This window comes from Chroicocephalus ridibundus, chromosome 14, assembly GCF_963924245.1.
Source record: "Chroicocephalus ridibundus chromosome 14, bChrRid1.1, whole genome shotgun sequence".
NCBI classification, from domain to species: Eukaryota; Metazoa; Chordata; class Aves; order Charadriiformes; family Laridae; genus Chroicocephalus; species Chroicocephalus ridibundus.
In genome coordinates, this window is record NC_086297.1 from 5,441,961 (window position 1) to 5,457,442 (window position 15,482).

General features: G+C 43.2%; 1 protein-coding gene across 2 annotated transcripts; it reads right to left on the reverse strand.

Annotated features, from left to right (window-relative positions):
• Positions 1-1,364: 1,364 nt before the first annotated feature.
• Positions 1,365-15,459, reverse strand: SCPEP1 (serine carboxypeptidase 1). Of its 2 annotated transcripts, none has more exons than XM_063351943.1 (13): positions 15,322-15,459; positions 13,585-13,730; positions 12,571-12,660; positions 11,525-11,680; positions 10,950-11,024; positions 10,644-10,716; positions 9,598-9,635; positions 9,286-9,414; positions 7,664-7,748; positions 6,732-6,842; positions 5,965-6,102; positions 4,281-4,444; positions 1,365-4,164 (listed from the first exon to the last, which is right to left on the reverse strand). In XM_063351943.1, the coding sequence occupies exons 1-13, from the start codon at positions 15,371-15,373 to the stop codon at positions 4,099-4,101; spliced, it is 1,323 nt and encodes a 440-aa protein (XP_063208013.1). In that variant the 5' UTR covers positions 15,374-15,459; the 3' UTR covers positions 1,365-4,098. The 2 variants fall into 2 exon arrangements, with proteins under 2 accessions (XP_063208013.1, XP_063208012.1); XM_063351942.1 differs by having other exon boundaries at positions 6,732-6,845.
• Positions 15,460-15,482: the final 23 nt, after the last annotated feature.

The window sequence follows — 15,482 nt, forward strand, 5'->3', positions numbered from 1 at the left end:
ATCTTTCGCTTTCCAGTTTGTGTGAGCAGCCAACACTGATAGCTAGCTACGATAAATTAGCACAATGCCATGCTCTTTTATTTAGTGCTTTGTTTTCCAACTTCTAGTAGGTTAGGGGGAGGGGGGCAAAAAAAGCATTGACGTATGCTTTAGAGTATGTCCTGAAGACTAACCATTTAGGACTACTTCAGATCAAGGCTGGAAATTCTGATGTCCTCTATGGGATATGGCCTGCCAGTATTCCCGTCTGTTTTAGACCACTGATATAGTTAGTGCATCAGTTCTGCAAATGCTCTGCTAATGCTAGACGCTGAATTGTATTACTCATCAGAGACAAGTGAAGAGTAATGGTCAATGTATGAAATTTATAATGGTGCTTTGCTTTCCTTGGAAATATTTTAGGTGAGGTGTTCTAAAGTAAGATAGGTTAAGAACCATTCATACTAACACACCTCTACTCCTGCAGATAGAGCCAGCATAGTTCCCTACTACCTCAATCACCAGCCACAGTTAGAAGAAAAAAAAAAAATCCCCCCCAAACAGTGACTAAAATAGTATATTTGCTCCTCCACAAGACCAAATCTATTCTATAGCAAATACCAAAACCACTTTTCAGAGAAACCTTGCAAGGGCGAACTGTGCTCTACTCGAGTTCTTACTATTCCTTCATCACTGTCTGTGGGTCAGATAAATTACAACTACTTTTCTGAATTACTTCTGGGAACACATGAACATACCCCAGAGTCCACAAGTGACACACACAAATTGTGCTGCCATACAGCAGAATGCTTACAGGATAATAGACATAACATGACAATGAAGAAGTGCTCCAAGATTTCCATCTCGCTTCAGCACACAGATGTTCTTCTCTTGTCGTGGCTTTGAATCCTGAGATAAGCAGATGTCGCAACATTTCAAGATGTTCGTCTTCTGAAAAAAGGTAACTCAACACACAGCTACAGGCCCGCTGTTAAACCTCAAATTTTAAAGACATAAAATTGATGAGCATTATGTGCCAAATTCCCTTTAGAAATAGCTTATGTGATTCACTCTTCCTACGGCAAAAATATTCCATGCCAGATTAGTTACATTAGACACAAATATTGTGCCTGCACAGATACCCCTATGGTAGCAAATGGGGCAGATCTCTTGCTTCCCGCGTGCATCTGTCCACAACAGTATCAACCTCTCCTGCACAGGAACAGCTGTGAAAGATGTACCAAAGGTCTACCTGTCCCATACCCTCTGTGTACCAGTGACGACGAAGCACTGGTACACACTGGTTGCACCACAGTGGATGCGTGAAGTGACCCTTCCCTGTTATATCCTCCCAGATCCAGCAAAATAGAAGGAAAAAGACGGACAGAGACACCCATTTATTACATAGTGGATAATTTATAGGTTTCTTTGTCTGGCTTAGAAAAGGTGAGAGTTACAGAAAGTCAAAATTGTTCATGCTGAAGAGGCAGTGACAAATTACTGATTTTTAACACAGTTGGATTTGTTTCTGTGAAAATTATCCTCAATTGATGGTGAGCAAAATAAGTCTGTGGCTCTCAGGCTATGTATGCGATCAAAGCCTGCAGCTGCAGAAGATGAAATACAAACATTGGGCTGTTTTCTTTTGACTAGGCCAGCATCTGTAAAAAGTCTTATTAATATTTAGAACGATTCATCCTAATGGATTTGGCAAGTGACAGCCCTTATCTGGAAATAACATACTGCATGAAATCAAAATGGACAAAGTATGTCATTGCTAGTCAGATACACAGCAGGACTTGAACTCCTTTCAAAGCAACCAATTTCTTACAGCATCTGCTGGACAGGTGACCTACCTTTGTGATGATCTAAAGCTGTGACACACCAGTTACAAAGCTTTTCGTGAAATAAAAGGGATTTCCCTGATATTAAAGAAGTGCTGCTTTTTTTGTTGTTTGCATTTAAATGGACGTTATTTAAGAGCCTGTCTCCATGGGCAAGTATTTTTATTCTAACAAGTTTAGATTTGGCATAGCCCCTAAAACCAGCAAATTATTACCAACAGGTTCTTGAAACCATCTCTTTTCCTCGTAAGCCGTCTCTTTGCCAACAGAAAAACCTGCAGAAGCTGAAACAAGGCAGGACAAGGAACAGATGTCTTGGGCCTATCACTGAGCACAAGCTCTAGGCAACATGAATAAATGTCCCATTTCATAAAGCAGCGTAAGAACAGCAGTAAACGCCACTTTCTGGAGATACCATCTTCTCAATTCTTTCCCTCTATCAAGCCCTACAGTATTAATTGTTTAGGCACAATGCAAAGTATTGTATATAACAGGATGCAGGACTACAGGCCAACTCAAACTGCCCAGGCTCAGACATACTTGTTTGCTTGGCAAGTTATATTAAAATATTCCAAGAATGCAGATTTACACACCTCTAGGACCCTCCTCTTATTCTTCTTGGTCTAACGTTCAAACAGAAAGAGAACAGAAACAATTGCTGGTTTAATCCTGCCTAGCTATTCTGAGTTGCCCGACATGCTCTGAAGGAGTGCGTTTAGTGGAAAGGACCAGAGGGGCTGCAGTCCCAAATACACAGGAGAGGGGAGAGCACAGTCCTGCACCCTTCCCTCTCAAGCCTGACTGCATCTGCTCCCATTGGCAGGGGCTTTACATCAAAAAGCAAACCAGGAAACATGCGATTTTCAAGCAGTGAAATCAATGTGGTGCCCAAGAGAGAGGAAGATTAGGCCTATTGCATTTATTGAAAAATGTGTTTAAAAAAATTTGGATTTGCATTGCTAGAGTTCTCAAGAACACAGTTCAAGCAGAGAACATGCAGAAGGAAAGCAATTATTAGGTGCCAGTAGTCCAGCTGCTGGGTGATTGCTTATGTGTTTACATAGCATTATGCCTCAGTCCTTTCTAAGCCAACACTATCAGATATTTCATGACAGTTTCTGTTGCTGGAGTAATTGAGGGGTTGCTATTTATTTAGGATTCTGGCAGCTGGATCAAGCTGTTGTGCCTCCTATCAGACACCAATAAACAACGGTCACTTTGTGCTCCAAAACCAAAGTCAAATGATGTCTAACCACCTCTCCTGACTGTGTACTATATAAAAAAAGTTGTTTCAAAATCATAGGTCTCTGAAAGACTTAAAAAAAGCCCTAGAAAAATATGTATCAAGATACTGGTTTTAGCTTGTATATCTTTCTTTTAAATACTGTTATTATCTTTCAGAATTACGCTATTATTACTCAAATAATACTCTCCACTCTCCAGGCTAAGCTCAGAAGGTTGTAAGAGGCTTCTGGGCCATTAGGACTCTCTTCTGTACAAGAAGAAGGTATTAACAGGGCTCCTGCTTCAGCACACTTGCTGGATGTTCTTTAGGTGTTTGGCTAAAGGCAAAGTTTAGGTAACGGTCATGAAAGAGAATGAAAACAAGAAACAAATGGTCAGATGAAATAGGTCAAATCCTCCCCTGGGAGGGTGTTTTCTCTCTCCACAGCACAGGAAGCCTGAAGAATCTTGGATCCTAACTCAGGCACCTCAGCAAGATGAGATGGACTGTAAATCCTCCAGGGCAGGTCTTCTATCCTGGCATCTCCGGGTCTTCAGCTTGTAATCCGGCCAAGTGACTCAAGCAGAGGCCTGAGGACAAGTGAAGGGACATTCCACAGCCTCATGAAACAGGTTAGCTCTTTGAGAGGAACCAAGAGCAAGTTTATCAGGACTCAAATCAGTTTTAGTCTTGGTGTGTGAACAGAGAAGAGAAAATTCAGGGGAGGGCAGCTTTTTACAAGAGCACAAAATCTTTCTAAGTCAAAGGCAATGGCTCAGAGCTAGTTGTTTATGACAGTCGACTTCCCTCTGGAAGAATCATTATAAACACTGTTAAGGCAGCAAATCACAGCTTACAAATTCAAAAGCAACAACTCATTCAAGGAAAAAAAAAATGCCTTTCCATAAGTGCTTACGCACATTCTCAGCAATATTAGAGAGGCTTTGTGTCCAAATAGCCGTTGTTCCTCCTGCAGCTTATTATTCTGGACTCATATTCTGCAAGAGCATTGACATTCGACAGAAGCCACGCCAGCTGGCCTCCCCTTCCCTAGTGCTGCTGTTGGGTCACCATCCTGACCATTTTCAGTGCCATCTCTCCTTGATCAGACGGTACCTAGCACAGAGATGAGAGCACATGGTAAGCACAAGGAAGCAGACAGCAAGCATATACGCATCTTCAGTTTTCTTCCTGATGGTGGTGCATCCCACCCCGAGAAGTGTATTATTTACCATGTGCCCAGCCTTAAGAATCCAGAAGAAAGCAAAGTTCTTATAGGCCTTGTGGAAAGCAGCTGTCTCAGTGGATTCGGGAGACACATACAGTGCCTTCCACCTTTGCTGGTTGAACTGGTCCAAATTAGGCCATTTCAGTTTCCGGATCCATGCCTCCTGGCCTGTTAAAGAGAAGAGATACGCTTGATTACCAATACTGACACAGCAACTTGGGAGTTCCAGTTCAGCTGGATGCCCACTGTACTAGATACCAATATAGCAGAGTTAGCAGAAAATCTCTGTGTGCTCAGATCCTAAAAACAGTTTTGCTATGCCTGGGAAAATGATCAAGGCTGTGTTCAAGACAAGCTGAAACAAACAAATGGAGGGAGAAGGCAAAAAGCAAACAATGAAGACGAATGTGGAATGGACTTATGATTGCACAAGTTGAACGTGTGCCTCTAGAGGCTCTGCAGCTCTAGCAATTCTGACATATTTTGCTTTACTCCTGAAACAACTTGAATGTTCTGCTATGGAGAAGGATCAGCCACACCAAGTCCCCGTCTTGGAAATCAGAAGAGACACTGCTTCTCTGTTTGTTACAGTCACTCATCAACAACAACCGGGAAAGGTTTTGTGTTTTCAGGTGCCTGCTAGAGAAGGTGGAGGTCAAGACAGCAAAAAGACTAATTCCAGGACACCAAGGGGGAAAAAGCTTTAGCCTACCTCTGATCCAGTGGAAGAATTTACATGTTAACTGCAGCACAATTTCAGCTCAAAATGTGATAAACTGGAGCACCACTAACTGCTAATCTGTTTTGACAGCCTAAATACTCTGTTTCCTGATTTATTGATTGCTATGTTGTTCACTAAAGGACATCTGAATATCTAAGTGGGTAGAGACAGACAAAGGATAAAACCTTTCACAACATAGGAAGATGTCTGCATGCTCTGTGACTGCAGATTTAAATCAATAAGAAAAGGTGAATGGAAGAGCGCATAGCAGCCTTGCAGCATGAGGCATTTCAGCAATACTTGGGCTGGCTCCCAAACTGCCACTTGGATCAAGCCTGCATCTTGCAAGCAGCAAGGGACAAACAAAGCCCTTGAGTGGACAAGATGTGCAGGTGCATACACGTTACTGAGCAGCAGGTATGATCACTCTTATACTGCACCCTCCCTGATTGATTACTAACACCCTTGTTCCATCTCACCTGGCACCATGCTCTCTGCTGCAGGCCACTCAGTGAAGGCTGACAAATCTGTAGCAAGATATGACCTTTGCCCTAGAGAACAAGATCTTCAAGACACAGCAGGAGAAGAGAGGATAATCTCCATATATTTATTCATCTGTCCTCATTCTTCATTTATAAATGAGCATACATACATACGTGTCTATCCAGAAGAATTAAGTGAATTCACAGCTACCTATCTACTTAGGGGCTTCACTGAAACAAGCAATTATTGATGTTGCAGATCTATTTCCCAACAATATAAGGAGGTAAAGGAATCACCTCTCTCAGAGGGATGTAAACAAAACATACTAAGAGCTGCTCATTTATGACTGTAGTATTTAAGCACGGACAGTTAGATAGGAGATTTGCACAGAAGACTGGAGAGATCCAGGTACCAATATTACTGGCAACTTCACATTCTACTCATCACGTGTTCTGTTCCCAACCGCAGTCGAGAATTCCCTTACCCATGGTGTCAACAATGAGATCCAGCTGCCCGTTGTAGACCGTAACATTGACATTGGCTGCCAAAAGCTGATCAACAATATCAATGACAGGTTTCATGAAGTCCTCAGCCATGTTCTCAAAGACATCTCTGGACTGACCTGGTTGGAACCAGAAAAAAAGACAAATTTTAACTGATGAATAATGTCAGCCCCAAGCTGGGACAGCAGCAACTGGCTAAGGGTCCCAAAATGCAGTTCATGGCAGCATAAAAACCAGTCCTAGCCCAAAGCAGCAGAAAGAGAACCAGAACGCAACCACGCTCCCACTGGAGCTCACACACAGCATTGTAGCTTCTGGCTCCTGTTATACACATACAGGGTGCTGGCATCGATCCTTTAAGGCCTTCTTTCTGTTTGACACCCTCCCCTCCACACCACGCAGCACATGATACAAGATTTCTGGCAAAGAAAAACTGACAGGAATTTCAGCAAGATTGTACAAAAGGCAGTAACCAGCTGCTGAGACACGGAGCATGTTCTTCCTTCCCCTTTATTTTTAGCTGCTTGACTGACGACAGATAACAAGCAGCAGAATCAGAACCACATCTGCTCCCACAGGCCTGCCCTATTACATATTCATTTCTGAGAGTAAGTCCTCTTCTTAGGTCCAAGGATAATGACAATTTAATGTGACTGCTCACTACAGGAAAGTATCTTCCTACAGACTGCAATACTGTAAAAGGGCAATAATGCACTCAGAAGATCCACACTAGCAGACAGGAAAGTACCTCCCCATTTCACACAGTCAGGAATAATTTTTAGCTTCTTTCTGATGGGTCCGTTCATCAATTCATTTAGGCTCTCCTTATGCATATATTTGACATGGCGCTGGTAAAGTCCTACTGAAAAAGAGAGAACACACTTTGAGGGGTGGCACATTTAAGGCAGTCATCCTGCATAGATAACAATTTTCAGTGTTAACCATCACGTCCAACAAACTCATTTCTAATGAAAATGCAACACTACAGAGAGAAATTTATTTACTTTAACTAGAAACCACTGAAGTAAACCATTATTTAGGTTAGGGGATGATATGGGAAGAACACAGCCATCCATTTCTACTTTTGGCTAACACAGCACTTTTTCAGGGGACCAGGTTCTGCTTTAGCCACTTGGTACAGACATGATTTCTTCTCCTCAACAGACCAGTTATTTTTGAGCTGCAACATTTTACTTTTGGGAGTTAACTGTGCCATTCACAACAGAAGCCAACAGAAAGAGATAAAGAGCCTGAAAGAAACTCTATACATGTGTTTTTCACATTGATGCATAACGTCATGGAGCAAAAGCGTCTAATCAAACTATTACATTGATGAGCCATTTTTGTATCCTAGCTTAAAGACAGAAATGAAAGACATTAAGAGGAAGTAACTTAAAAGGTCATCAAACTATGTCACAATTATACCGACTACTTCCTTGCAATAATTTGTGCAAGGTGTATAGGTGGAGGTGTAATCTACAGAAGGGTTGTTCCACATTCCTATTTATCCCTATTCATGCAAGAGCAAACAAGTTCTGCTCTGCAGAATATCAATATCCTTTGGATCTGCAGGCTCTATTTTAACGATGTGCTAATTGAGGCTGTTCCCACTATCGGAGTTGAAGGTACGTGAATGCAGACACAGGGCCTCAGAAGCTCAAGTACTTAAACGCAACTTACGGAGATGGAGATTTTCTTGTTCATTTGATTTCATCTCTGGAACGTCCTTAGTCATGATGTTATAAAAGTTCACATTGTCTGTGTTCTGAAAACACAAGATCATTTCAGTAACACTGTAACAAAAACATTTCTCAGGTATGAGGAACACTCTCTTCTGAAAAAAACAGATAAGTAAGTCCTAAATAAAAGGCCATGTGACCTGATACTTTATGTACTCGTCAGGAAGACACGTATGGAAAAAATTCTGTTCTGCATTTGCTTTGAGAAGTGGGGAAGAGTTTTCTCAAGTCTGTATTGGTCACACATGGGTTGTGCCAGAGATGTTATTTACGTCTCTGAAACGGATGTGAAGCTACAGGAAGCCTTACGCCCTGCAAATGACTGCAGATTCTCATTACTCACTGTAGAGAGTTGCAATACCAGATGATGCTTTCAGATCGTCTCTTCCGCTAGATCTAGTCTAGCCTGATGCTGCCTCTTGCTCCGCAACCTTCCAACCCACAACCCTTCAAAATCTCAAACGATTCCTTAAGATCGTGGTTGTAGGTATCAGCCACCCTTCTTTTGGAACTGCTGACACCTGGATGAGTCCAAGAATTGTAGAATGGCAGCTCTGACGCAGACAGCGGGCTGCCTGCATCCAAAGCACAAGCGTGATCAGTGTTGCCATTAGAGAAATTGCTTGAGATTCTTGAAGCCCTGCTTTATTCAATTTTTGCATCTTTAAGGTTCTGATGCATAGGTCAGAAATCAGCTCACAACAGCAACCCTTGAAGCACTGAAGTGACTGCGCCCTGACAGCAATATCACAACTGGGAGAAGAGAAGCAGCCCTGAAGAGAAAGGCAAGATGGGAACCACAAGTTCCTTCCAAACAGTAAGAAGTGAAACCAACTGTGTGCAAGGCACTGTCAGTTATGAAACTAAACAAAACAAAACCCCCCACAAAAAGCAAGCAAAGGAAGCAGCTCCAGATTAGTTTTTCAGTTTGAGGAAGCCAGAGCTTTACTTGTACTAAAACAAAAACACAAGGAAGAATGAGATTTTGGAGCAACCCTTCAACAGGAAAAACAAGAGCAAATTTCTACCTATCTTTTAAGCTGGAACTCGCTAATTAACAAGATATAGTAACCCATAGTAATAGGACATAACTCGAGGTTCCTTTCCATCCTGTGCACCTATTGTAGTTCTTTAAATAGAGATCTATGCTTAACCTGAAATTTGTGTCTTGCTGGATGTGTTTTTCAATATCCCAAAAAAAAAAGCTTTTAAGGAGACATAGCTCATTTAAATTGAAACTGAGTTCTATAGAAATCAATGGTATTAGTTTCATGCTAAAAAATAAGCACCTATTTAAGTGATGTGCCAAGTTGAAACCTTGAGGCAATACCGTAAGCCCATGTGGGTCACTCTACCCAGTGCCTCTTACAATCACACAGTGGCACACAGCAAACAAACAGCTCTTTCTATGTCAGCACTGGGATAAAACATACACTGGCAAAAATGACTGGGCAGGGGGTTGGAGGATTCATGCCAATCCAGTGCTCATAGAAAGGATAACCTGAAAATGTGCGCCTCCCCAGGTACCAGTTAGTTATTAATGCTGGTCAAAGAAGATCTCACCTCTTCAATGACACCTTCAGCCTCGCCCCACAGCTCAGTGGCCAGCCCATATTGATTTTTATTTATTGCATCCATTATTTCTTTAGCAACAGCAGTCACCTCTGCTAGACCATTATCATCAAGGAGAGACTGGAAGACAAACACAAAGGAGGAGAGCTTTAATTATAATTTCACATTTGTTTATTGCTAACAGTCTCCATGCACTTGAGGTTTTATTCCGGCCAAGGGCTAACCTTAAAAATCAACATCTATTTATACTGTATGGTAGTACAAGCAACCAGGTGAGGACCAAGAACTTAAGAAGGTACTTACAGTGCTGTAAAGATAGGGTCCCCAAGACAGCACAGAGTCTAAAGAAAAAGAACAGATTTCAAACATCTAAGTTTTTTTACATACAATTCCCTTTGCTTTTATTGTAGCAAGAACGACTGTGATGAAAATACATGGAGATTAATTAATCAGTAGAAAGGTACTGTCAGCTCAGTTTAGCCCAAAGGTTATGTACCACAGAGCAAGTTCTTTACAAATCCTGAGAACCAATAAAAGCATTGCAACATTGTTAACTCCCTAAGTGTTAATCAGTGAAATTTATTTAAAGCAATAGACATGTTCTTAGCAAAATGTTCTCACCCCAACACTGCAGCACATTGCTAGAACATGGGGGGAGCTCTGACAAGTGAATGGGCGTTGTCTAAACTGATCTGTTTGCAAAAGTTACAGGGGAAAAAAAAATCTAGTTATAAAACAAATCTGTTTTATAACAAGTTTGTTTATAAGGTCTCAAGCATCAGCTGATCCTAAGACAGACAGGAGTTTGCTTGATATTGTCCCATGCTGCAGAAAATCTGTGGAGCCTGCTCTTGCAAATCCCATTGAAGGACCAAGAGTCCTTTAATTTGTTTTTTGTCCTCCACCAGACACACCCGATCTCTTCCAGGTCTGGAAGCACATCAGTTCCTCAGCACAAGGTCTTCTAGCGAAAAAAAAGACAAAGCCTCAGTTGCAACCTTGTGAATCATTTGGTGGCCACGTTTTAAGCGCAGTACTCTGACCAAAACAGCTCAGAGGCTGTAGAGGTGTGTAGGGACATTTCAGCACCACCCCACTTCAAATGCAAGTGTGCTCCCCACTGACTGCTCTCTGACTTTTCATCATCTAGATACGTTCTAAAGATAGATTCTTCAATCACAGCTTGCAACGTTGAAGTATTTCTTTTTGATTTACCAGACTCAACAGAGATTCAATTCACTTAAGGCAGGGCTGGCATTTCTGAGTCTAGGTGCCCTTGGAATGATAAAAAAAAACAACAGAACAAAACAACAACAAACCACCCACAGTCTGAGGATTTTTAAACATACCCAAAGGAGAAATCCATGAGTCTCCAAGAGCAGTCCCCATAAAATTGCACTTTATGGTCCCTTTTTGAACAGCCTTGGTGAATAACAGAAAAAAAACACAAACACAAACAAACCACACCAAAACAAAACAAACAAAAAAACCCTTTTAGTTAGCTATTCATGACTCTAGAACCAGTTTTCTTTAAGTGAAAAACATAACTAGCAGTCTGAATTAGGCAACAGGGACAGTATATTCCAGGAAATACAAATGCTTGTAGAACAGCACGTTTTAAAGTGAAAAGTGAACTACATCCTCCAACTACTTACCTCATGCAGCTCTAAAGCAATGCCAGCAGCCATTTTACCTCCATAAGACTCAGAAAATATGTAGAATGGGATGTTCTGAAGAGAGAGAAGCCACACAATGAACCCATTGGACAGAGGGCAGAAGATACCTCCAACTGTCTCCCACATCCCGCAGAACCCAGGCACTGGCTCTTCACCTCTTGCTATCAAACACTGGATATTTTTCTGATTCTAAGCTGCAGATAAGATTTCCCAACGTCCTAGGGGAATTACTGGGGGAAATTTTGAAGCAGGCACTTCAGTATTCTGGAACTAGAAACAGACATGATCCTACATGCTTCTCGGATTGCACGATAAGACTATAACCCACCCCACTGCTGATCTAACTAGCACCAAATTCAAGATACCAATTCTGAATTGTGGGAAATAGGCAGTGGTTATACCTGCACTGACTCCCACCAAATGCATGCTGCCTTCTAGCAAACACTGCCCATCTGGAAGGCTGTTTGTTAATTCCTTTTGAGATCTGTTTAAAAGATAATTATTACAAATTACAAAGAAAAATATGATTCTAACTAAGAATGCCATTCACTTACCTGGAATTCTGTTCTACACGTGAAGAATTCTCCAAGGAAAACCATCATATCAGAAACTACTGTGGTAAGGTTTCTGGCAAACAAGCTACAATCATCCACGTAACTGAATCCAGTGCCCACAGGATTATCCACAAACAAGACACTGGCTGCCTGCACCTGTACAAGCAGAAAGAAGATTTGTATGAAACCTCAGTTCAGCAGCAGCAACTGTGGTTTCACTGAGCCACTGAATTTCTGGCCCTGAAAAAGACTGCAGAAAAATAAGGTGCAAGTCCAAAACAGAGAATGGTAGAGGTGAGACTTGTCTGTCAGAATGTAAAATAAGAGGGATTTTATTTCAGGTTGCTGGGCTTTTGTGAAATTGCTATAGCAAATGCCATAGTTGTATAGTTACAAGTGTACAAATAAAATCAATAGACCAGCACACAGACTAATAGCGTGGCCCAAAGCAGTAAGGCTCACAAATGAAGAGGTACAACATAAAGTCTTTCAATCTGCAACAAGAATGGCAACCAAGAAATCCCAGTGATCCAAGGGTAGATCACCATACAATCTAGGGAACTCCAAAGTAGTTACACTATGGGTACCTCAGAGCACAAATACATTTTCACTGAATAAACTTCTGCCTTCACAGGCAGCTCTAACTTGTTTTCCCTTGAAGGCCAGACTGGACTTATAATTACAAGCCATTGCTTATACATTGCCAGCCATCCAGAAAAATCTCTATGACCGTACATAATAAAGTTATGATCTGAAATAAAATCTTTCTAGAATTTCCCTGCTCTCAGTTTCCCAGACACCTGCAACTCACAAATCCATGGATGCCCAAACATATTCCATCAAATGAAGTTAATAGATCTATTCTTCAGTTCTTAACAAGGATATTCATATAAGCCATTTCATTAACCATACTATTTTAAGATGAAATATCATAGTTCTATAGAATTTTAAAAGAAAACTGTTCTGTGATGATAACAAATCATCTGCTTACATAAGGAAAAAAACATTTCGCAATCAATAATTAGAAGCTGAACCCTCTACTATACCCAGGTTGTATTTCTTGGTTTCATTTCTTTGTCTAATGGGCCAATCTCTTCAAAGTTCCCAAATCCACAGCCTGAAGATCCTGGACCTCCCTGTGGCAAAATACCAAATGACAAATAGGTTAAAAGGCAGCCTGGTACAGATATGATAGATAGGAGAAAAATAAAAGCAAGCCAGTAAGTAGAATGACAGACTGTAAACTTCAAAAAACGGCTTTTGTACTACATGTTAATTTGCAAAAAGGCTTTCTTCCTCATCGCCTTTCATTATGTGTATACATGCTATTTCTAAAGGCAAGAATTTAAACAGAGAAGCAATTACCCACTTGTGAAAGCATTAAATGAGTTGTATGCTATGTGGGTGCAGTTTGAAAACCTTCCCCTTACCCCCTCAATACGAATGCAAAAGTTAGCTATCTACAGAGGTTTGCAAGTCATTACTTCTATCAGCATATACAGCGCGTGCATTTCACTCTGAAGAAATAAGCCAGAAGGAAAAAGACCAAGTCATCAAGTGATTATATTCAACATTACCTTCTGCAGCGTACTGCTGGAGGTGAACGTGGAGCACACACCACTGCCTTTTATCAAACCGTGACTGAAGGCGACCAGTCTCTAAACAATCAGTCCCTCTTAGTTGTTTCCATCTAGAAGTCCTTCTAAATCTCTGATTGTTTTATCTACTCTCTGCACATTGTTTAGTCTGTAAGCTCTTCATGAAAGGAGCAGTGATGGTAAAATGTACTTGTATTGTCTGGCACAAAAAGCACCACTGTTGTATAAAAAGATAAGAACAACCTCTATTTCTGCAATTTAACTTGATGGAAGGTGAGCAGCTGAGGGCACCCCGTGATTGCAGGGTGATATTTTCATTATTTCTTCCTAACCTGAATACCTGACTCATTTAGAATCGGACAATTTTGAATCCTATTTCTGTAGAGCTGTAAAGTACCCATCAGACTGATCCAGGCACAGATGGAAAGAATTATTGTTTAAGATCCTCTCACCAAACCTCACCTGAAGCCACAAGATGAGAGGTAATTCTGTGAAGTCTTTGGTTGGGTTATTTGCATAGTAGAGCCACCAGAACATGTGCGCTTTACTTCGAACTTCCACATATCCCCACAGCTCTTTGGGCTCTCGGGATTGCCTCAGAACTGCACCTTGGGGGGGGAAATAAAAATAAAAATCAGCTAGGTAAACAGGCTCAGCTTTGAGCTTTCCACCACATTTGTTCCAAAACATTACATTTCAATCTTGGGTGTGATAATTAGAAGTGCTTCCATTAAAAAACTATTACGATAAGAAACCCACCTATACTTATACCCACACACATAGCTGAGTTATCATCAATGAATGAAGTTAAGCGTGTAATTAAGTGCTTACTTATCAGGGCCTGACCTTACAGTGGCTGCCAAAATAGCCAGGATAATTTTTTCTATCAGGGAAACACTTGAATTCTTTTCAAGGCCCAGGCTGAAAGCACAGCTCCACTAGACACGATGGAATAACACATACCAGCTTCAGGGCCACCGGGGCTCCCTCAGGGATCCAACTTTGATCTCAGTCTCTGGGAAGATCAAATCATTTTACAGTTCCCAAGGAGAGTAAATGCAGGATAGACAGAAGGTACACTTCTAAACGAACCTCAGATCTAATCCTAAACTCAATTAAGTCAGTAGAGTCTTGTCAACTTAAGCAGTTGGTCTATTCTGCACCTAGGACACAGACGCTTTCCCAGAAATCGACCTTTGAAACTACATCCCTTAACCTTCTCGATCACGAGAGAGGCAGCACTCCCCTGGAAACACAGCGATAAAGCTTTTTCAAGCCCCCATGCCCAGTCTCTGCTGATCCACAAGACACGGCGCCGAACAGATTCTACCAGTGTGGACAACGTCACACTTCCCGGACCAGCCCTCACAGCAACAGCAGGGACACCCCAATATGGCTGGTTTGCTCCTTGCAGCCCCCACCCGAGGGGTCTCGCAGGTAGAACGCCGTGGGCAGGCCCTACACTCCTGTCAACCGGTGCCAGACGGCACCGCTACCGTGGAGTGGTTTGGGTGGGAAGAAACCTTAAAGATCATCCAGTTCCAAGCACCCCTTGCCATGGGCAGGGACACCTCCCACTAGACCAGGTTGCTCAAAGCCCCATCATCACCTCATGCTTCCAGGCACGCTGGCTACACGGCTGCCTCACCGGCCTTCGCAGCTGCCAAGGGCTGGCAGAGGGTCTGGGGCGCGCCCAACGCGGGACGGGCTATTTTTCAGGGAGGACGGGCAAGGCTCCGGCTGAAACAGCCACGGGAAGGGCTACCCTGGCTTGTGGCGGGCCTCTCCCACCCGTCTCACCCAGGTGAATCAACCGGGACCTGAATTCCCACGTTCCTGCTCCAAAAGGGTTCCCCGGAAGCACAGAGCCCGGCCAGCCGGGGCGGGAGGCGACGGCTTCAAGGTCACGACAGCCCCCGGCAGAGACACGGCGACAGCCGCGGCCGGGGCCGCCTGGGACTGTGCACGGTCCCGCACCGCGCCCGACCGGGGGCTCCTACCGCCCTCCCGCAGCGCCGGCGCCTTGCCCACAGCCCTTCACCACGTCCCCCCCGGCTACCGCCCCCGGGACGGCGGTAACACCGCGGCAAGGCTCGCAAACCTCAGCCCAGGCCCTTCCCGGCGGCAGAACGTGCCGTGGCTCCGGGACTGCCCGGGGCACACCGTCCCGTCCCGTCCCGTCCCGTCCCGTCCCCGTACCTGCCGCCAGCGCCACCAGCAGCAGCAGCAGCAGCGAGAGCCCCGTCGCCATCCCACAGCAGCTCGCGGTGCCCGCCGCAGCGCTGTCACGTGCAGCGGGGACCGGCCCCGCCTCGCCCTCAGGGGGCGGGGCCCAGCTTCACGCGCGCCGCCCGCCCTTT